Here is a 24,171-nt window from a genome sequence, read left to right on the forward strand (position 1 = left end):
GTCATTTGGGATATAACAGTGATCAGGATAGGCATAATTTCCTGTCCTCATGGACTTTATGGGATAATATGTGGTAGGGTGAGAGGCAAAGCATAAACAAGATTGATCGCGCATCATATGGAATGGTTTCATGTTAAAACAGAATTGCTGAGCTCTGTCTCTTTCTCTAGCTCCTTTTCATTCCTCATTGAACACTTTCCCCACAGTTTTACTCGAGCTATCTTATCTTTTTAACTGGGAATCTCCTTCATATCCATGAAAGATGAACCTGTATTACCCAAACACAGAAAGACTGCTGTAAAAATGAATCAGCATTTGTGTTCTATATATAGTGTGCATAGACAATCAAATTAAAATTAGAAAGTTGTTTGGGCTCATAATGGTCTAATGTCATTGGTCAAATTGCAAAACCACGTTAGCCTCAGGCTTCCATCTCCAGGATTGGCTGTGTGGTTGTGAGGGGCAGATCTTCCTTTCCTTTGGGCCTTGCTTGAAGGATACATTCACTGGGGAAACAGCTGCTTTAACAAATATGCCCCACATTTTAATGACTTTGCATAGTAGCTATGTTTCTCACTCATATAGCAGTTTGGCAGACTGCAGTCCTCGGCATGGTGATTCATGCACCAGAGCTCCTTCTGTCCTGTCACTCTGCCATCGTCTGTTCAGTGGGCACATGGTAAAGAGAGTAGAGGAGTGCCACAGGGTACTAGCTCTGCCTGTAAGTAGGGCAGGCCGCTGGTGCTCACATTGCAATGGCTACAGCTCAGTCACATGACTGCATGTAACTTCAAGGGAGGCTGGAAACTGTCATTGCTGGTTGGGCAGCCACTTAGTGACTCCTCTATACCAGGCATAGTAGAGCATGAATTATTGGAGTAGTCTGCTGTAATCCCACCTATCAGCACTGCTACCACTTGCCTCTATGACTTCTTTTTTCTCAGCCCCATGACTAATTCCCATGATCTTTCTTTAGGCAAATTAATATTCACTTGGACTATAGTGTAGTTTCTCCAGTCCAGTAGTCATCCTTTTCTTTATGGTAATCGAGTCTTCTCACATCTTTGCTAATGAGATCATGTTTTAATCAGTGATTGCCTTATGGTAATCTTATTTCCAAAATATTTTGAGGCATCCTCGCATATTCGCTGTGGGCTTAGTATGAGCTTTTGCTACTCTAGATGGCTTGTTTACTAAGGCACTAACAGGACACTGTTAAAAGATCATTACCCCCTCATAGGTGAAATGGCTGGACTCTAAAACGGCATTTATATGATGCCTTTAGGGTGGGTTTATGTTTTAAACAGAAATGTTCTATGGTTGAAATAATATACACACCCTTTTTAAGTTCTCTCCAACAATGCTTCCTTGTAATTTGTGTTATTTAGCTTTGCTTGATTTTTAAGATAGTTTGATAGTTAGTGGGGATAAATGTCACCTTTTTGGATTTTATTAATAGTATTACTTTTTAATGAGTCTTTTGAAGTCTTTCATTATAAACAGTCTGCTTTCCCCAGAGATAATAACTTGCCATGCCAAATATTTGCATTTCACTTGAAACAAAACCAGTGGATTGAATGTTTTAAATATAAGCAAATCTAATTCTCCTGTGTGTATGGAAACTGTATAATGAATCATATGTATGTGGCTTAGGCAGACAGATGTGAAAGATTTCTCTCTCCCTCCTTTTATTTAAAAAATAAAACACTGGCAGAGCTCAAAATTGGCACCAAGTAGCAAGTATCTCTGCTCGGCCAACAAAACCACTGGAGCTGGAGTTGACTGGGGGAGGCCTTTTTAGGGTACATGCAAAAGTGAAGCTTTTCCTGGTCCTCACTTCTACTTGGAAAGCTAAGTCTCCACAGCTTATTCACCCTCATTTCTCAGTGTCTTCAGGCTTTACAATGAGCCATTCTTAGGTGACTGACTTTTCAGATCTTTGCATGAGAAGTTGTGTTGATTGTTGCGGTTGATTGTTGGGCTGGTTCAGAAGAGATGAGTCAACGCATCCGGGTCCTGCAGTGGGATGGCCCCTAGCTGCTGACAAAGAGGTGCTGAGTTACATTCCACTTCCAGAATGGGTCTTCCTCTGGTGGTGGCCATATGGCTTCTTTCTCTCTTATTCCTCTTATAGCTCTCCCCAGCTCTGGGCAAACTTTACGTCTGGCTGGGCTTGCAGATAGGGCCTTAACTGGTTTTCTTGCCTTTAGTCTTTCCCTGTTCACTCTCCTCACTGAAGTGATCTTTCTGTAACTCAGATCTGATTATTTGATTGCACCATTTAATACTTATCTATGGCTCCCTATTGTCTTCTAGAAACAGTCTAAACCCCATAAGTTGGTGTACCTGAGCCTTCATGACCTGGGTCCTGCTTTTTCTGTCTGCACCATCTTGAGGCAACACCACTAACATCCACCCTGTACGGGCAGCCTGTCCTACATATCCGGAGCCCAAGGGAGCTACTTTCAGGAGATGGCCGTTTTTCTCATGTTTTGGTGTCTTTGCAAATGCTGCTCCTTTTGGCTGCCTTGCTCTGCACGTCCTACAGCATTGCTTCTTCAACTTGAGTGTGCTTTGAATCACTGATAGGGCTTGTTAAACCACAGATTCCTGGGCCCCACTCTCAGATTTTCTGACTCACTCAGTGTGGGATGGGGCCTGGGAATCTATTTCTAGCGCCCCCCCTGGTGATGTTGATAACGGTGGTATGGTGACCACACTTTGAGTAGCAAAGTTCTAGAGTATCCTGTCTTACTAAAGCACTTTACCTTGCTGTTTTGAGATTGCCTGTTTACCTTTCTCCCTCACTGGACTCTGGGCTTCTTGGGAAAAAGAATCTGCCCACCAGTGTATCACTATTTGCTAGTATCTGGGATATTGCTGACATTCAGTAAGTATCTGCTGCATGAGTGAATGAGCAGGTCGCTGTTTATACAGCAAAGTTAAAATCATTTTGTTTCTTGCAGTGGATCAGCTTTCTTTTGGAATATTTCAGCATAATAGTGTGTGGAATGTTATCAGATCCTTCCATATGCCCCTACCTGACTTTGAAATACTGGTTTAGTGGATATGGAACTTGAGAACCCCCACGGAGATCAGACCATAGGTGAACTACAGGAAGACAGACCAGGACTTCTTTTGGTAGATCTCCAACTTTAAAATGTGAAAACAGACTCACAGGTTTTCTTTCACAAAGAACATCATAGAACATTGCTTCCACATCTCTTGTAATACAAGACATATTTCTGAACTTCCTGAAGCCTGTCAACAAGTAGAGCTCATACTACCTTTTAGTATCTGTGAAGTTTCTGCCAGGGATTATAGTTAGGATAAAGGAGTATCGGACATGGCTCTTGCCCTTCAGATTGAAACCTGGGTGAGGATGAACACTTTAAATGTTCAAACATGTGATACTTACTATGACTATCATAAAGATTCATACATATGTTTTTGAGACAGGATCTTGCTCTGATGCCCAGGCTGGAGTGCAGTGGTATGATCGATCATGGCTCACTGCAGCCTTGACTTCCTGGGCTCAGGTGATTCTCCCACCTCAGCCTCCTGAGTAGCTGGGACTACAAGTGCATGCCACCATGCCTGTCAATTTTTAAATTTTTTTTTTTTGGTAGAAATGGGGTTTTGCCATGTTTCCCAGGCTGGTCTGGAGTCAAGTGATCTGCCTGTCTTGGCCTCCCAAAGTGCTGGGATTATGGGTGTGAGCCAATACCCCCAGCCAAGATTCATATTTTTTAAGATGCTCAAATTGGTTTATTAAATCAATTTCAAGCATACAGAGAGAAGCAAGGGGAAAGAGATGGGGGATAGGCTAGCACACTTAGTGCTAACCAGTTGAAGGGCCACTCTATGAGTTACATGGTGCTCATATGCCCTCTCCCTTTGTCCTAAGGCCTTTCTAGGTTTAGGGAGTAGGGACTCTCCTTTCCCACTTAAGTTTTCTTGAAAAGGAAGAGGGGTTGTGGTTTTCATGGGAATCTAAGAAGTGAGAGCCAAGGAGTGGCCCACTGGTCTGTAGGGGTGGGAGTTCTTGGCTGTTCATGTTTGTTCTGCTGTTAACAGGCCTTGCCCCAGTTGCATTAAGTTTGCTTTACTGTCCACTTATCTTCAGGCTGTCACAGCCTTCCTTGCCCTCCTTCTTTGTGTCCTTTCTCTACCTATGTCCCAGCTTCTGCTGATGCTTGGTTCTGGCACTCTCATAACTTTAAGCCCCACCTGCCCTTTCTCTATACCACGGCCCTGCTGAGCATCTGTTTAGGGTCTGCTTTCTCTGTTCATTGGCTTTGATATTTCTTATCCACATTCCCAGGAATGAGCATCCAACCTAAGCCTGTGTCAGAGCATCCCAAAGGACAGTGTACGGTGTGCCCACTCACCCTTACTCCTGCTCAGGTGACACCAGGCATGAGTTGGGTCATGGTGCCCACACAAGGCTGCCACACCCACCTTTGCAGCAGAGCATGGGAACAGGCAGTGCCCTCTGTCATGGCCGTGGGCATGGCAGGTACATTGGAGGATTTGAGAAGGGCAAGAGTGTTCTGGGAAGAAGACACACATCTTACCCCTGAGGAGTGAGCATGTACAGTCGGAAAGCCTGCTGAGAGAAGGCTGGGGTGTGAGGCTTGTGAAGGCCAGGTGCAGGAGTGGACGTTTTGTTAGGCAGCAGGTCATCTCTGTAGGCTTTTAAGCAGAGGAGTTAATCACCCCCTTCTGTTCATTCCTGATTTCTGTTGTCAGAGTAGACTTGAGACCTGCTAAGAGGCCACTAATGCCACACTGAGGTAATGTGGGAGAGGAACTAGAAAGCAGATGGCTATGGCATTGGAGAAAGAGGCACACATGGGTTGACAGAAGCAGCTACATGGCAGCTTTATGAGCAGGAGGGAAGGGACACGTTCTAGGGGAACAGCAGCTTCCATGTCAGACCCGGGAATGCAGCAGACCCAGCATCCAGCTTGGAGATTTATTCTCTTTTCTTTTTTCAGTGGAACTGTATTTTCCCAAAATGTTACAGATTAGTTATAGCAAACAGAATGGTGACGGTCAAGGAAACTGATTCTGGGCTCCTTTTTGACTACAGCAGCTATGTGGAAGCAGCTGCAGGTGCAATAAGGGCCACTCAGCATGAAGATTTCCGTGTCTTCATTCACTCAGAAGTGGTGGGACAGAGCTTCCAACCCACATCCCACCTTCTTCACGAACCATCTTTGCCACCAAATTGTTGAGTCATAGGTCTGTTCGTCTCTCCTGCCCATGCCTAGGTTTTAGATTCCTTTGCTCCAGCTATTTCTATCAGTGCTGACCTGGAGGGCAGTGCTCCTATGAGTTATCTACATTACATCATGGCCAGTAATCCAATCCAGTTCAAGCTGACATCCCTCACCCTATATTCTACCAACGGAACCTGGTCAGACATCTGGACTCATTCAGGAAGTGCTGCTAGGGCATGGCTTTGGAATTTGGTGGGAGCATTTTGGAAGGTTGTGTGGTCTGTTTTGTTGTTTGGTGGTCAGACTGGATTTTGATCTTTTTTTGATCTATCTATCTATCTATCTATCTATCTATCTATCTATCTATCTATCTATCTTATTTATTTTGAAATGGCGTTTCACCCTTGTTGCCCAGCCTGGAGTGCAATGGTGCGATCTCAGCTCACTGCAACCTCTGCCTCCCAGGTTCAAGTGATTCTCCTGCTTCAGCCTCTCAGGTAGCTGGGATTACAGGCATCTGCCACCATGCCTGGCTAATTTTTTGTATTTTTTTTTTTTTTTTTTTTTTTAGTACAGATGGGGTTTCACCATGTTGGCCAGTACTCCTGACCTCAGGTGATCCACCTGCCTTGGCCTCCCAAAGTTCTGGGATTACAGACGTGAGCCACTGCTCTGGACCTGTGTATTTTTATAATAAGAAGAGGTTTTTGAAAAAATTAAGATAGATACAACCCAGTTAAAAAAATCCCGATATGCAAGATCCAGCCTTTGAAAAAGAGATTTAAAAAAGGGTCATTATCCCAGCAATCCCATTACTGGGATATCCAAAGGATTATAAATCATTCTACTATAAGGACACATGCACACGAATGTTCATTGCAGCACTGTTTACAATAGCAAAGACCTGGAACCAACCCAAATGCCCAACGATGATAGACTGGATAGGGAAAATGTGGTACATATACACCATGGAATATTATGCAGCCATCAAAAACGATGAGTTCATGTCCTTTGTAGGGACATGGATGAACCTGGAAACCATCATTCTCAGCAAACTGACACAAGAGCAGAAAATCAAACACCGCATGTTCTCACTCATAGGCGGGTGTTGAACAACGAGAACACATGGACACAGGGAGGGGAGCACTACACACTGGGGTCCATTGGGGGGAAATGGGGGAGGGACGGGGAGGGTGGGGAGGTGGGAAGAGATAGCATGGGGAGAAATGACAGATACAGGCGAGGGACGGAAGGCAGAAAACCACACTGCCATGTGTGTACCTATGCAACAATCTTACATGTTCTTCACATGTACCCCAAAACCTAAAATGCAATAAAAAAAGGGTCATTATTTGCTGCCTGCAGGGGTTCACTAATGGATATGGGTAAGTTCCTTGAGCTTGAAAAAAAGATAATAATTAATACCCACTTATATCTCTAAAGTCTTGAGGTGCTCAAACAAGTAGGAGTGTGTGAAATGCTTGTAAATTTCAAAGTACTCTATGAATTTAAGGTATTAACTAATGGATAATGACTTCTTGAACATTTAAGAATGGTTTGATTTACATTTAGTAGAAACTCATCTAGTATGAAAATGATATATATATATATTACAAATGACTAACAACCCTACCGTTCTCAACCTCTTTATGTAACCTTCCTTCTGACCAAAGGACCCAAATGACTTTGAGGAATAGCTTGTTTGCTGGGTGTATTCTCACTTTCGCAATTCTGGAAATATCCATTCTACAGGTAGTATTTCACCACATTGTCCTGGCCTTCCCAAAGCACCCTTAATCCAAGGTGTGAGATGGCAAAGTAATACATATTTTACTTCAGAGGTGACACCTCAAGGTTCTATCATAGCTCAACATTTTCTAGTCTCCTTTCTTCTCTAAACATTGTCAGAGGGGAGACATGTGTTCCTGGAAAGAATTAATTCCTGGAATGGGGTGTGTGTGTGGGTATGGGGAACGGGAGGAGATGTCCGTTGTCTTTTCTAGGGTTACTGGGTGGAATTTCCTCACAATGATTAATTCCCTCCTTGACAGTGTGTTCAGAAGCAGGCACCTTGATGGCTCTTTAGCAGCAATACCCTTCCCCTTATTTCCTAGCCTCCTTTTGTCATTAAGCCTCATCCTCCTTCTCCTTCTCCTTCTCCTTCTCCTTCTCCTTCTTCTTCTTCTTTCTTCTTCTTCTTCTCCTTCTTCTCCTTCTTCTTCCTCTTCTTCTTCCTCTTCTTCTTCCTCTTCTTCTTCCTCTTCTTCTTCCTCTTCCTTCTTCCTCTTCCTTCTTCTTCTTCCTTCTTCTTTTTTTTTTTTTTGAGGTGGAGTCTCACTCTATTTGCCCAGGCTGGAGTGCAGTGGCATGATGTTGGCTCACTGCAACCTCTGCCTCCCAGGTTCAAGTAATTCTCCTGCCTCAGCCTCCCAAGTAGCTGGGATTACAGGTGTGTGCCACCATGCCCGGCTAATCTTTGTATTTGTTTTGTAGAAACGGGGTTTCACCATGTTGGCCAGGTTGGTCTTGAATGCCTCACCTCGTGATCCACCCACCTTGGCCTCCCAAAGTGCTGGAATTACAGGTGTGAGCCACTGTGCCCAGCCGAGCCTCAGTCTTCTTGTGTTTACCCACTTCTTGGTCCCATGAAGGTGGTCCTTGGCAAGTAGCACTTTAGTCTTAGGGTTCATGGGAGGGATGGAATGAAGGCACACGCCTCCTCCCAGCATCGACATTTTTCTTAGTCCCCCATGCCTACCATAGCTTTGTTTTTTCCTGCACTACTTCCCTGGTTTTCTAGGCTCTTAAATCCTCAAATTTGACTTGCATGCCCTCTAGTGGCAGGTCTGATGCACTCCTTGTTACCCTGTTTATTGTGGTACCGTGACAGCTGTTCTCACCACCCAGCACTGTTACTAAATATTATCTCTAATTCACAAATGCCAAATGAGAGGTTCAGTGGTCCTGATTTGCCACTCAAGTAGGACCTGGAAATGTGGGATTTGACTTAGAGCTCTTGATTCCTGGATTTATACAGCGTTTCAGTGTAACTGCAACAGTAAAAAATATATGATTATAGCTGTTCTAGTTTCTTTTTCATGATTTAAAAAGAATTTAGATTATTTTATTATCCACTCAGCTAATCTGAAAGGACAAAAATGTGAGCAATAGTGGAAGATAAGAATGATCATCTTTTTTTAACCCTTCCTTCATTACAATTAGAATTTTTTTGTCGCTTATTTAGTATTCAGTATTTCATGCCTCAGTCCTGTTAACTTTGAGGAATACAGAAAATATACAAAGCATGATGTCTGCCTTTAAATTTATGTTCTAGTTAGATTCTAATTATGAGGCAGTTAAATTTCTTCAACTGAGGAAAAAAAATAAGCATAACACACAATAACTTTTATTGGTGTTTAATGTTTTTACTTCATCTCACTAAAGACAGGTTCTCTGAGCATTTACTTTTTAATTTATTCTTAAAGTCCTTTTCAGTGGAGAGAGAACTACAGGATAACAGCAGTTACCTCGATGAACCCTGGAGGATAACAGAAGAACAGCGCGAGTACTATGTCAATCAGTTTCGATCCCTTCAGCCAGACCCAAGCTCTTTCATTTCAGGTAAAAATGTGGATTCCCCAGGCATCACTCTCACTGGAATCACAGCCACCATCTTGAGAAATCATTCATGCAAAATGGATATGGCAGCCTTCTGTGATTTCAGTTTGTTTTCATCTAAGGTCCAAGTTCTTATCAGATGTAAACCATGCAGAAAAAAGTTGCCAATGACATTTGGAAAATTATGTTTTCATTTCAAAGGGCTTAAATGGGAATTTGGGGGGAACCTGGCCCAGACCTGCACCTTATCAGCTGAGGCAGTTCTCGAAATGGTAGAGTGTCGTGCCAAGGGGCCGCCTCTCATTGCTTCCTCGTTATATTAGAGCTCAAGCAAGGACAGAATGTGGCCTCCTAATGAGCTGGTGTCGCAGGTCTTTTTATGTTATTTGTGCCTTCAAACTTCAAACTCAGGCTCGTTTTCTTTGGCTCAAGTGCTTCTCCTCCAGCTTTTTTGAGAGAAACTAAAATGGGGAAGAAAAATTGGCCAGTGCTTTCCCACTTGTCAGTTGTTCTGGGTTGTCTTCAGATATATAGATTCCTGTTGAGTTCTCATGTAAAATTCAAGCTGAGAGGAACTGATTTAATGCCAGTGTGGCTACATTTTACCAGGCTGAAGGACTAAACTAACAGTGAAATAGTAGAGTCTGGAAGAAAAATTCATAAACCTTTCTTTTTAGATTTTAAAATTTGAAGAATAACAGTATGTTCTTAATAATTGTAACCTGCCATATTGAAGTGTAGGCTAAGATTTTTTAATCTTGTGAAATGAGGCACATAAAATTAAAATATACTTATATAAATAATTGCAAACATCATTTCCTGATTGGTGGTAATAGCTTTATTGATGGCAGAATAGTACAAATGTAACAAATTAATGTTGATGTCATGATTAAGGAAAAATAAGCAGAAACCCATATTGCATGATTTGACCACTTGCTAATCTTACCCTGTGTTCAGGTGAGTTTCTTCATGACATATGCAGGTATTTAGCCAAATGCAAACAGGTAATTGTTAGAAATGTTTTTTTTTTTTTTTTTTTTTTTTTAACTTTTGTATCTTGCAGAATTTCAGATGTAGACACAACTAGACTGGCTGGTGTAACAAACCTCTGTGTACCTATTACATAGCCCCAGTGATTTTCTCTTACCTACAGTTACCACATAAAGATATTTCAGTCAGTCAATGGTGGCAGTTCCATAACAGTATCATGGAGCTGAAAAACTTCATTCACCACCTAGTGATGCTGTAGCCATCATGATGTTGCAGCACAAGGCAGTGCTCACATTTTTGTGATAATGCCGATATAAACAAATCTGTGCTGCCAGTCGTATAAAAGCCTAGCACATATGATTATGTATAGTATATAATAACACTAAATGACCCTTATTACCTTATTATATATTATGCTATACTTTTATTGTTACTTTATAGTATACTCTTACTTATATAAAAAAAAGTTAACCGTAAAATAGCCTCAGGCAGGAACTTCAGGAGGTATTCCAGAAGAAGGCATTGTCATCATAGGAGACAATAGCTCCCTGCATATTATTGTCCCCTTCTAGTCACCTCCATGGTGTGGAGGCAGAAGACAGTGTTATTGATGATCCTGACCTTGTGAGAGCCTAAGCTGATAAATGTTTGTATTTCAGTTTTTAACAAAAAAGTTTAAAAGTTAAAAAAATCAAAAAATTAAAAAATAGAAGTAATAGAATAAAGATATAAAGAAAGAAAAAATTTTGTACAGCTGTACAATTTTTTTTTAATTTTTAAATTTTTGTGGGTACATAGGTGTATATATTTTTGGGGTACATGAGATGTTTTGATACAGGCACACAATGTGAAACAAGCACATCATGAAGAATGGGGCATCCACTTCCTCAAGCATTTGTCTATTAAGTTGCAAACAATTCAACTACACTCTTTAAATTATTTTAAAATTGTACAATATGTTTTCGTTTTAAGCCAAGTGTTACTACAAAGGAGTCAAGAAGGTTAAAATAAATTTTAAAGTTTCTAAAGTAAAAAAATTATAGTAACCTAACGTTAATTTATTATTGAAGAGAGGAATTTTTTTTTTTTTTTTATAAATTTAGTGTACCTGAGTGTAGAGTATTTACTAAGTCCACAGTAGTGCAGTGTCCTAGGCCTTCACATTCACTCATCACTCACTCTGTGACTTACCCAGAGCAACTTCCAGTCCTGCAAACTCCATTTATGGTAAGGACCTTATAGAGGTGAACCATTTTTCATCTTTTATACCATATTTTCACTCTATGTTTTCTATGGCCGGCCTTTTCCTTCCTTCCTTCCCCTTCCTTCATTTTTTCCTTTTTTCTCCTTCCTTCCTTCCTCTTCCTTCTTTCCTTTTTTCTCCCCCCTCCCTCCCTCCCTCCCTCCCTCCCTCCCTTCCTTCCTTCCTTCCTCCCTCCCTCCCTCACCTCCTCCCTTCCTTCCTTCCTTCCTTCCTTTCTTCCTTCCTTCCTTTTCTCTCCCTTCCTTCCTTCTCTCCCCCCTTCTCTTTTTTTTTTGAGACTGGGTCTCACTCTGTTGCCTAGGCTAGAGTGCAGTAGTGTGATCTTGGCTGACTGCAGCCTTGACGTCCTGGGCTCAAGAGATCCTTCTACCTTAGCCTCCTGGGTAGCTGGGACTACAGGCACATATCACTATGCCTGGCTAATTTTTTGTAGAGAGGAGGTCTCACTATATTGTCCAGGCTGTTTTCTATGTTTAGTTGTGTTTAGATACACAAATAGTTACTATCGTGTTCCAACTGCCTATAGTATTCAGTACAGGAACATGCTGCTGTACAGGTTTGTAGCCTAGCAGCAATAGGTTCTACCATCTAGCCTAGGTGTATAGCAGGCTGTACCATCTAGGTTTGTGTAAGTACACTGTGTTGTTTGCATGATGAGGAAGTTGCCTAATGATGCATTTCTCAGAATGTATCCCTTTTCCTATAAATGGAATCTCATATGGTCTTTTGTGTCTCATCTCTTTCAATTAGCATAATGTTTCAGTTTTTTTAAATTAAAATGTTTTCATGGGTACATAGTAGGTGTGTATATTTATGGGGGTACGTGACATGTTTTGATACAGACATGATGCATAGTAATCACATCATGGGGAATGGGATATCCATCCCCCCAAGCATTCATTTTTGAGTCACCAACAATCCAATTACATTCTTTAAGTTATTTAAAATATACAATTAAGTTATTATTGACTATAGTCACCCTATAGTGCTATCAAATAGGTCTTATTCTTTCTTTCTAACTAGTTTTTTGTACACATTAACCATCCCCACCTCAGCCCTACTGTCTCCCTGCTACTATCTCTCACAGCCTCTGGTAACCTTCCTTCTACTCTCTATGTCCATGAGTTCAATTGCTTTGATTTTTAGATCCCACAAATAAGGGAGAACATGTGATGTCTTTCTGTGACTGGCTTATTTCATGTAGCATAATGATCTCCAGTTCCATCCAATGTTGTTGCAAATGATTGGATCTCATTATTTTTTTAATGGCTGAATAGTACTCCATTGTGTATATGTACCACATTTTCTTTATTCATCTGTTGATGGACGCGTAGGTTGCCTCCAAATCTCAGGTATTGTAAACAGTGCTGCAACAAACATAGGAATGCAGATGTTTCTTTGATTTACTGATGTCCTTTCTTTTAGGTATATACCCAGCAGTGGGATTGCTGGGTCATATGGTAGCTCTAATTGTAGTTTTCTGAGGAACCTCCAAACTGTTTTCCATAGTGGTTGTACTAATTTATGTTCCCACCAACAGTTAGCATAATGTTTTAAAGGCTCGTTCATGTTGTGTGTACCAGAACTTCATTCCTTTTTATGGCTGAATAATTCCATTGTATCAGTATATCTCATTTTATTTATCTATTCATCAGTTGATAGGCATATGGGGTTCTTCCACTTTTGGAGTATTAAGAATAATACTTATTTAAATATTTGTGTACCAGTTTTTATGTGAACATATATTTTTATTTCTCTTGAATACAAACCTAGGAGTGGAATTGCTATATCAAACTGTATTGGGAGCCGAAAGTATTCAAATTTCAGTCTCAGTAAGGTCTAACATTTCAAGTACAGCTGAATCTTGCAATTATGTAACATGTAAAGTGGAATGATTGCCTGATTTCAATGGATACAGGTAAATCAACAATGAAGAAAGAAAGATTCTTGGATAAGTTTCTCAAAAAGCAACTAGGAGTTCTTAATTCTCACCAAAAATTCTTTCCCAAGATGTCTGTCTTATCTCTGTGTGGTGGGATCATTGGTATTAGTTTTCTTCTTTTTGGTCAGTTTTCTTTTACTTTTCTATTTGAAATTTCTATTTGAAATCTGCCAAATTTGTTCAAAGTATTGAAATTCGTCTTTTAAATTTTTGGTAAAATTTTACATATTTTGATAAAAATGAAGCAGAAATTAATTTATATGATTTGCATCTATCATGAGCATTATGTTATTGCTTCTTTTGCCCTATTGTAATTTACATATTTTTAAAAAAGCTATTCATGTGTTGCTTTTAGTCCCATGATTCATAATTGCTTTGAGGAATAAATATGTTTGTGGTTATATAGAAGAGATTGCTGAAAATTGTGATTTATTTGTATATAAATGTAAAAGCTACTCTAGCTGAGTAATTAATGGTTTATTTAAACAATGGCACTTGACAGGTTCTGTGGCCAAGAACTTCTTCACCAAATCAAAGCTTTCCATTCCAGAACTCTCCTATATTTGGTAAGTACAATTAATGCCATATGACATTCATACCATCATACATAACCCATCCTTCAGTTCCTACCTTTGCCTTTTAAAAAGTCTTATATTTTGGATGATGTTTTAAACAGACTATGAGAGTGAATACAACTCAGATTTTTGTTCCTGTGAAAATGAAATATTATCATATGAAAAGTACAATGAACAATATCTGGCACGTACTAAGCACTATAAGTGTTAACTATTATTTTAGAGTAATTTCCTAATTATTATCCCCATCTCAATCCCTTTTCAGTCTAGGCAATTGTGGGCACATGAGAGTTATCATCTTGTAGATTTCATTTTCAGACTTTCCTACTATGTGTGATAAAGTAACCAAAGGACTTTGACAAGCTATGTATTTTATATTTTATAAGGCCAAGTGAACAGAAGTTTGAGGAATATTTTGGAGTTAGGTTAGGTTTGACTATTCTAGCTGCCTCTGAGCTTTGTAAATTTGGCTGGTGTTTATCAGCTGGGCCCTAATTCAAACTTGCAGCTGTGGTATCCACTGTACCTTTATGTGCTCTGCCTCCAGAAGGGCTGTGCTGGGATAGTCCAGATGGCTCTATTTGCATTCATGAAAATGCTCGATGCTGCTGTAAACTCTCGGCTGTGTGTGGGCTAGTTCTTCCCCCAAACTGGGCAGGAGATCACACTGCTATTTAAAAACATTGGAATGTTTATGTAAAGCTTTTTGCATGAGGATTTATAGAATTATGATAGGATTTAAAATTGCTTGTCATGTTTTGTGCATCTTATTGGAAAACTACTCCAATAATATTCGTGCATGCCAATGTATCGGGGATTCTGAGCTGGATTTAGGTTCTTCAGCCATATATACATATTTTGCTTTTACAAGCCTTATATTAGGTCTTTTTTTTTTTTTTTTTGGAGATGAGGGCTCACTCTGTCACCTAGACTGGAGTGCAATGACACAATTATAGCTCATTGCAGCCTCTGACTCCTAAGCTCAAGCAATCCTACTACCTCAGCCTCCTAGCTAACTTTTTTTTACATGTCAATTATTTGATTTTTTTAACATGTCAATTATTTGATTTTTTAACATGTCAATTATTTGACTTTTTTAACATGTCAATTATTTGATTTTTTTAACATGTAAATTATTTGATTTTTTTAACATGTAAATTATTTGATTTTTTTACATGTCAATTATTTGATTTTAAAAAAATTTATTGTACTTTAGGTTCTGGGGTACATGTGCAGATCATGCAGGATTGTTGCATAGGTACACACATGGCAATGTGGTTTGCTGCCTCTATCTCCCTGTCACCTGTGTCTGGGATTTCTCCCCATGTTATCCCTCTCCGACCTCCCCACCCCCTGCTGTCCCTTCCTTGGCCCTCTGCAACAGGCCACAGTGTGTGATGCCCCCTTCTCTGTGTCCATGCGTTCTCATTGTTCAACACCTGCCTATGAGTCAGAACATGTGGTGTTTGATTTTCTGTTCTTGTGTCAGTTTGCTGAGAATGATGGTTTCCAGATTCATCCATGTCCCTACAAAGGACACAAACTCATCATTTTTTATGGCTGCATAGTATTCCATGGTGTATATGTGACACAGTTTCCTTGTCCAGTCCATTGTCGATGGATATTTGGGTTGGTTCCAAGTCTTTGCTATTGTAAACAGTGCTGCTGTGAACATATGTGTGCATGTGTCTTTATAATAGAACGATTTATAATCCTTTGGGTATATACCCAGTAATGGGATTTCTGGGTCAAATGGAATTTCTATTTCTAGGTCCTTGAGGAATCGCCACACTGTCTTCCACAGTGGTTGAACTAATTTACACTCCCACCAACAGTGTAAAAGTGTTCCTATTTCTCCACATCCTCTCCAGCATCTGTTGTCTCCAGATTTTTTAATGATCGCCATTCTAACTGGCGTGAGATGGTATCTAATGTGGTTTTGATTTACATTTCTCTAATGACCTGTGATGATGAGCATTTTTTCATATGTTTATTGGCCTCATATATGTCTTCTTTTGAAAAGTGTCTGTTCATATCCTTCACCCACTTTTGAATGGGTTTATTTTTTTCTTGTAAATCTGTTTTAGTTATTTGTAGATTCTGGATATTAGCCCTTTGTTAGATGGGTAGATTGTAAAAAATTTTTTTCGATTCTGTTGGTTGCCAGTTCACTCTAATGACTGTTTCTTTTGCTGTATAGAAGCTCTGGAGTTTAATTAGGTCCCATTTGTCTATTTTGGCTTTTGTTGCCAATGCTTTTGGTGTTTTAGTCATGAAGTCCTTGCCTATGCCTATGTCGTGAATGGTTTTGCCTAGGTTTTCTTCTAGGGTTTTTATGGTGTTAGGTCTTATGTTTAAGTCTTTAATCTATCTGGAGTTAATTTTAGTGTAAGGTGCCTGGAAGGGGTCCAGTTTCTGCTTTCTGCACATGGCTAGCCAGTTTTCCCAACACCATTTATTAAACAGGGAATCCTTTCCCCATTGCATGTTTTTCAAAGATCAGATGGTTGTAGATGTGTGGCATTGCCTCTGAGGCCTCTGTTCTGTTCCATTGGTCTATATCTCTGTTTTGGTACCAGTACCATGCTGTTTTGATTACTGTAGCCTTGTAGTATAGTTTGAAATCAGGTAGTGTGATGCCCCCGGCTTTGTTCTTTTTGCTTAGGATTGCCTTGGCTATGCAGGCTCTCTTTTAGTTCCATATGAATTTTAAGGCGTTTTTTTTTTTTCCAGTTCTGTGAAGAAGGTCATTGGTAGCTTGATGGGGATAGCGTTGAATCTATAAATTACTTTGGTCAGTATGGCCATTTTCATGATATTGATTCTTCCTAACCGTGAGTGTGGAATGTTTCTCCATTTGTTTGTATCCTCTCGTATTTCCTTGAGCAGTGGTTTGTAGTTCTCCTTAAGAGGTCCTTTACATCCTTTGTTAGTTGTATTCCTAGGTATTTTATTCTCTTTGTAGCAATTGTGAATGGGAGTTTGTTCATGATTTGGCTCTCTGTTAGTCTGTTATTGGTGTATAGAAATGCTTGTGATTTCTGCACATCGATTTTGTATCCTGAGACTTTGCTGAAGTTGCTTATCAGCTTGAGATTTTGGGCTGAGATGATAGGGTCTTCTAAATATACAATCATGTCATCTGCAAATAGAGATAATTTAACTTCCTCTTTTCCTAATTGAATACCCCCACTTTTTTTTCTTGCCTGATTGCTCTGGCTAGAACTTCTAATACTATATTGAATAGGAGTGGTGACAGAGGGCATCCTTGTCTAATGCCGGATTTCAAAGGGAACGCTTCCAGTGTTTGCCCATTCAGGATGATATTGGCTGTGGGTTTGTTGTAAATAGCTTTTATTATTTTGAGATACGTTCCGTCAATACCTAGTTTATTGAGGGTTTTGTCATAAAGGACTGTTGAATTTTGTCAAAGGCCTTCTCTGCATCTATTGAGATAATCATGTGTTTTTTGTCTTTGGTTCTGTTTATGTGGTGAATCACGTTTATAGACTTGTGTATGTTGAACCAGCCTTGTGTCCCTGGGATGAAGCCTACTTGATCGTGGTGGATAAGCTTTTTGATGTTCCGTTGCAATCAGTTTGCCAGTATTTTATTGAAGATTTTTGCATCTATGTTCATCAAGGATATTGGCCTGAAGTTTTCTTTTTTTTTGTTGAGTCTCTGACGGGTTTTGGTATCAGGATGATGTTGCTCTCATAAAATGATTTGTGAAGGATACCTTCTTTTTGGATTGTTTAGAATAGTTTCAGAAGGAGTGGTACCAGCTCCTCTTTGTACGGCTGGTAGAATTTGGCTGTGAACGCATGTGGACCTGTGCTTTTTTTGGTTGGTAGGCTATTAATTGCTGCCTCAACCTCAGCCCTTATTATTGGTCTTTTCAGGGTTTTGACTTCTTCCTGGTTTAGGCTTGGGAGGGTACAAGTGTCCAGGAATTTATCCATTTCTTCCAGGTTTACTGGTTTATTTGCATAGAATTTTTTGTAGTAATCTCTGATGGTAGTTTGTATTTCTGTGGAATCTGTGGTAATATCCCATTTATCGTTTTTTATTGCATCTCTTTGATTCTTCTCTCTTTTCTTTTTTATTAATCTGGCTAGTGGTTTATTTTATTGATCTTTTCAAAAACCAGCTCCTGGATTTATTGATTTTTTGAAGGGCTTTTTTTGTGTCTCTGTCTTCTTCAGTTCTTCTCTGATCTTAGTTATTTCTTGTCTTCTGCTAGCTTTTGAATTTTTTTGATCTTGTTCCTCTAGCTCTTTCAATTTTGATGATAGGGTGTTGATTTTAGAGCTTTCCTTGCTTCTGATGGAGGCATTTATTGCTATACATTTTCCTCTAGACACTGCTTTAAATGTGTCCCAGTGATTCTGGTACATTGTGTCTTTGTTCTTGTTGGTTTTGAAGAACATCTTTATTTCTGCCTTCATTTCATTGTTTATTCAGTCAACATTCAAGAGCAAGTTGTTCAGTTTCCATGAAGTTGTGCAGTTCTGAGTTAGTTTCTGAATTCTGAGTTCTAATTTGATTGCACTGTGATTTGAGAGACTTTTATGATTTCCATTCTTTTGCATTTGCTGAGGAGTGATTTACTTCCAATTCTGTGGTCAATTTTAGAGTAGGTGTGATGTGGTGCTGAGAAGAATGTATATTCTGTGGAGAGTTCTCTATATGTCTCTTATGTTCCCAGCTAACTTTTCAGTTTTTTCTAGAGATAGGATCTTGCTATGTTGACCAGGCTGGTCTTGAACTCCTTGCCTCAAGCGATCCTCCCACCTTGGATTGTGAAGATGCTAGGATTACAGGCATGAGCCACCATGCTCCACCCTTATATTAGCTTTTCCAGCTAGGAAAAAAAAAAAGAAATGATCATTTAAAAAAGAATACCATTTATTTTGGCAGAATTCCCAGTCTAAACATTATTGGCCTGAGGCCTCCTATCTTTTTGTTGAGACACACCATGAAAGCTGAATGGCATTCTCTCTATCCAACATTTGAAGCAGTTTCCTGACCCCTCACTCTGTGGAACAGCTATTTCAGGGTCCCAGTGCATTCAAAATTGGAGGAGGAGGTTATAGAGCTCACCTTAGAGATACATTTTCTTTCAGATAATAATACCTTTCTAAAATAATTTTGTATGTGTCTTATCTCTGTCCTAACACAAGTATGCTTGTCCCTGTCCACCTAAGAAATGGTTAAGCTTATGGGTCTTAGTTATAATACTTTGGCAAATAAGTTTCTTTTGTGCTGAGTAAATAGGTCTGTGCCTTTTAGTGGGAAATAATGACTAGCGTGAAGACAAGCCTGTTTAAGACTCCCCTTTCTTCCTTTTTGTCTTATCTGGTTCCAGTCTTCTTTAGTTACTAGTTTTATCCTAAAACATAATTCATTCCATTTTTTATTGAGCTTACTTTTATTTGCCCAGGAGAGCGTTCACAAACAAAGAACAGTTTGGTATAAAAATCTATGTAACTTGAAAATTCCAAGGTTTTCCCTTAAAGCTGAAAAACAAAGAGCTTATTTCTGTGCTCTGGGTAAACAGCTTAATGGCTGGGACATCTGCAAAATGGCTGTGGCCACCTTCCTCTGCCTGTTTTGAACACTATGTCCAGGGCTTTTCACCTCATGCAGCCTGCATTTACTCAATGACTGTGGACATCTGGGTGTCATTTTTCTTTCTGGTGGCATAGTTTCTTGTACCATGTCCTCCGTGTTGTTAAACAGACCAATTAGGGAACCTGAATAATTTAAATTTTTATTTATAAAATGCTACTGATGCTGATCCCATCAATCAGCATTTTTCTTCCTCAGAGTGGCCCCCAGAGATTTCAAATGGCTTTGGCTAGGAGGGTTTTGGTATCTGGTAGGGCCATCACCAGAGAGTCTGGGAGTTTTATTGAGATGTTTGGGCCAAATAACTTTTTCTGTAAGCCCCATGTTAGGTACTCATGACATTTGTTACATTTAGGGAACTTAGTGATGCTGACTGTGACGGAGCCCTGACCCTGCCTGAGTTCTGTGCTGCGTTTCATCTCATTGTGGCTCGGAAGAACGGCTATCCGTTACCTGAGGGCCTGCCTCCAACTCTGCAGCCAGAGTACCTGCAGGCAGGTAAGGCCTCACCATAAATTGTAAACCTTAAGTACTTTTCCTCCAGGCCGTGTAAAAATCTTTCGTTTCTTAAAATGATGTCCAGATACTTTGGGGAGTCCTTGGTATTTATAGTTATTTTTCTTTAACCAATATTAGACTTTTGCATTTCATAATGTGAGGAATAGGGCTGCTCTTGGTAAGTGTGAGTTATTTGTTTTTCTCATTCTATACCATCTAGATGGATTTGAACCAAAGTTAGTTACTCTTTCATGACAGTTGTGAAATAGGCAAGTACCGAACTTCCTAGCTGGTATAAAATGAAGAGGAAGATCTTGTAGTGCCAACTGTTAACTTGGCATCTTTAGGCACATCTGTGTCTCCAGGTGGCCCTGGGTGATGGAGTGGAATAGAACTCTTATACCTAATTTAAAAGTCAAAAAATTACATGCAGTGAAATGTGCAAAGCACTATCACCTTAAATGTATGCTTGATGCATTTTTATATATGTATATACCCATGTGACTACAGTCAGATGCAGATAGAGAATATTCTAGCATATCAGCGGGTTAGAATAGAACTTAATAAAACAGTCTCACCCAAACTATTGTTTTGGACCCTTTAGATAGGAAAGAGTCATTGTGAGTATAACATATGTATTAATTCCTTTGGGAGAGTGAAAAATTAATAGTGTGTCTTGCCCTTTTCAAAGGCAAGTGGGCACTGGTCTGATTTCCATTATTCACTGAAGTGTAGTGCTCATTGAGAGGCCCTAGAAACAGCTGGTGCTTTCAACAACCTTTCTCACTTTTTAGGAAGGGTTGTTAAAGAAATGAGAGCTTAGTCATGGGTGATTATTAGCAAGAGGGAGCAGTGTCTAAAGAAACTATAATTACTTATTAGTAGAGTATAAATTTTGTGATTAGATCTGCAAAAGGCCTTAGATTATCTTGTCTAGTCCCTTCCTCATGATGACACCAGATTCAAAGTGGCAAATGTCTTATCTAAGTCAGTCTCGGAGCCTCTTGACTTTTTTAGGTAAAAAGTTTGTCATTTTCTGTGTTAGATTAGCAAGAGGATAGGAACTCAAAGGGAAGAGTCTATGTTTGTGGCTGCTGCTAAGTGACAGGTAAACATGTTGGGAGAAGAGTGACCCATTCTGGGATCTTCTTCAAGTGTCCTCATAAAATACAAGAAGGGGAGAGTTCAGAGAGCAAAACCTAAATTTCTGGACTTGGATTTTGCTAACAATACCTGCTTTCTGCCTACTGCAGTCTGTAGGTCTAGCCTGCTGCCCATTCTTAGATGCTGGGAACTCTCATGGGTCCCAGGAATGACCTTGCAATTGAGGAGCATGGGAAACTGCTCTTTTCTCTTTGGTCTCTTCTCTCCTCCTCTCCCGTCTCCTCCCCTCCCCTCTCCTCCCCTCTTTTCTTTCTCTCTCTCTCCCCCCCCCACTTCCCTCCCTCCCTCCCTCCCTTCCTTCTGGGGGTTATCTTGATGCCTACATGGCTCTCATTGACAAGGCAGTGCAGGGTCATAGAGGAACCCCTTTTCTTGGGATTGGAGACACGTGGGGCTTTTATCTCTCTCTGAAGGGAATTAACAGGTGGCAAAGGTCCAAGTTCTGTTCTAGGGTTAGTTATATTTAATACCTTTACTGTGCCCTCTTTTGAGCCTTGGGGAAGAGTCCTGGGTAACCTCATCTCCCATACCCACACTGAGTTTTCTGTTTGGGGGTCTGTTTTATTGTTTTGATGCCATATGGCCGTGGAACCTGTGGCAAATGCCATGCCTTGTTATTTGAGAAGTCACTTTTGTAGGTGTCCAAGTGTTTCACAGACTGTTTCAAAAGTCACTGACATAATGGCTGGGTGTGGTGGGTAACACCTGTAATCTCAGCACTTTGGGATGTCAAGGCAGGCGGATCACTGAAGGTCAGGAGTTTGAGACCAACCTGGTCAACATGGTGAAACTTTGTCTACTAAAAATACAAAAATTAGACAGATGTGGTGGTGTGCGTCTATAGTCCCAGTTACTAGGGAGGCTGAGGCAGGAGAATCACTTGAACCTGGGAGGCAGAGGTTGCAGTGAGCCAAGATCATGCCACTGCACTCCAGCCTGGGTGACAGAGCTGGACTCCATCTCAAAAAAAAAAAAAAAAAAAAAAAAGTAACTGACTTAATTTTTAGACACCTGAAAGCCATGAGCTAAAAGTATGTTAACAGGAAAGAAGTAATCTCTTGATTCCTTTCCTACTGCAAATGGCTTCTTTTGACCTGCTTATTCAATAGAGGAGAATTTATAAAAAAGAGTGCCAATGAAATGCCATCTTTCTTCACATGGAAGAAAGCCCCATGTTTCTTCCTGGTCTTTTATGGAGACTGTCAGCATGCATTTATACAGAAACGAGGGAAGAATTCATCATATACACTTCAATTAAACAAAAATTGCACATCATTTCCAGGGCTTGTGGGATTAATTTTAATTAATAATTTTATAGTTCTAATGGAAAACATGAAATAACTCATAAAACCCTATCAAATTCAGTGATAGCATATTTTAAAATGCTTTATCACCCATGTTTATCATTGCATGAAGCTTAAGAAAATGACCAGAACCATTTAGGTCTTCTCTGTGCATTCTTTTTTTTTTTTTTTTTTTTTTTTTGCTTTTCTTTGCAAAATATGAATGATCCTATTCATTTTTTTGTTCTTTTGTGTGTGTGTGTGTGTGTGACAGAGTCTCGCTCTGTTGCCCAGGCTGGAATGAAGTGTTGTGATCTCAGCTCACTGCAACCTCCACCTCCCAGGTTCAAGCAACTCTCTGCCTCAGCCTCCCGAGTATCTGGGATTACAGTCGCCCACCGCCATTACCAGGCTAATTTTTTGTGCTTTTAGTAGAGACGAGGTTTCAGTAAATTGGCCAGGCTGGTCTTGAACTCCTGACCTCATGATCCACCTGCCTTGGCCTCCCAAAGTGCTGGGATTACAGCTGTGAGCCACCATGCCTGGACTTTTTTTTTTTTTTTTTTTTCATTTTAATGGCATTTCATTTAGTGTTTTTTTTTTTAAAGCTTGACTCTTTTTCCAGTTTTTTTTCCTTTTTTTCTTTTTTTCTTTTTGAGACGGAGTTTCGCTCTTGTTACCCAGGCTGGAGTGCAATGGCACGATCTCGGCTCACTGCAACCTCCGTCTCCTGGGTTCAGGCAATTCTCCTGCCTCAGCCTCCTGAGTAGCTGGGATTACAGGCATACACCACCATGCCCAGCTAATTTTTTGTATTATTTTTTTTAGTAGAGATGGGGTTTCACCATGTTGACCAGGATGGTCTTGATCTCTTGACCTCGTGATCCACCCGCCTCGGCCTCCCAAAGTGCTGGGATTACAGGCTTGAGCCACCGCGCCCAGCCTCCAGCTTTTTTTCTAATCTATATTCAGTTTTTAGAAAATCTAACCCAGTTTTTGATAAGATTGGTGAAGAGTATAAATTTGGTTGATATCTTCATGCATTTATGACTAGACAAGCTTGTTTCCTAAAACAATAATTTTTTTTTTTTTGAGACAGAGTCTCACTGCATCACCCAGGCTTGAGCACAGTGGCACGATCTTGGCTTACTACAACCTCTGCTTCCCAGGTTCAAGCTATTCCCCTGTCCCAGGCTCTTGAGTAGCTGGAACTACAGGCACCTGCCACCATGCCTGGCTGATTTTTGTGTTTTTAGTAGAGATGGGGTTTCACTATGTTGGCCAGGCTGGTCTTGAACTCTTGGCCTCAAGTGATCCACCCACCTCAGCCTCCCAAAGTGCTGGGATTACAGGCGCGAGCCACCTGGCCTGTTTTCTAAAATAATGGAACAGGAATTGTATCTGATGCCATTTTACTTGCAATTATAGAAATAGTCCCTTTTCCCTAATAGTAAAACTTCAAGGACAGAGTTGTATTATTTAGTGGCTTACTCACTAGCCTTTTGATAGTTTCATCAAAAGTCACCTTTTGATAGTTTCTACCAGCTTCGGTGGCTCACACCTGTAATCCCAGCACTCTGGGAGGCTGAGGCAGGAGGATCACTGGAGGCCAGGAGTTCAAGACTAGCCTGGGTAACATGGTGAAACCCCGTCTCTAGCAAAAAATACAAAAGTTAGCCAGGCATGATGGTGTGCACCTGTGGTCCCCAGCTACTCAGGAGGCTGAGGCAGGAGAATCGCTTGAACCTGGGAGGCAGAGGATGTAGTGAGCCAAGATAATGTCATTGCACTCTCGCCTGGGTGACAGGGCAAGACTGTCTCAAAAAAAAAAAAAAAAAAAAAAAAGCCACCTTTTGATAGGTGATTGGGTGGGTTCTGATAGAAATTTTTGTCATAGAGTTTGTTTAAAAATATCTATGGAGTACTTACTGTGTGAGAGGTAGCACATCATTTTCTGTGGTCAGAATGCTGTATGAGACAG

The 24,171-nt window shown here is 40.3% G+C and overlaps 1 protein-coding gene and 1 non-coding gene across 7 annotated transcripts in view; one reads left to right on the plus strand and one right to left on the minus strand.

Moving 5' to 3' along the window:
• The window catches only part of REPS2 (RALBP1 associated Eps domain containing 2), a 219,914-nt gene that overhangs the window by 97,572 nt on the left and 98,171 nt on the right, over window positions 1–24,171 (plus strand). For all 6 annotated transcript variants that reach the window (XM_003924137.4, XM_039475603.2, XM_039475602.2 and 3 more), the window contains exons 6-8: window positions 8,711–8,846; window positions 13,542–13,605; window positions 19,601–19,743. In XM_003924137.4, the coding sequence (XP_003924186.2) occupies window positions 8,711–8,846; window positions 13,542–13,605; window positions 19,601–19,743 (343 nt within the window). The remainder of the gene's footprint in view (window positions 1–8,710; window positions 8,847–13,541; window positions 13,606–19,600; window positions 19,744–24,171) is intronic.
• Window positions 5,004–5,135, minus strand: LOC120366688 (small nucleolar RNA SNORA16B/SNORA16A family). The gene has a single exon (XR_005581268.1). It is a non-coding gene; the product is annotated as a small nucleolar RNA SNORA16B/SNORA16A family (small nucleolar RNA).

This window comes from Saimiri boliviensis, chromosome X (assembly GCF_048565385.1).
Source record: "Saimiri boliviensis isolate mSaiBol1 chromosome X, mSaiBol1.pri, whole genome shotgun sequence".
Taxonomy (NCBI): Eukaryota; Metazoa; Chordata; class Mammalia; order Primates; family Cebidae; genus Saimiri; species Saimiri boliviensis.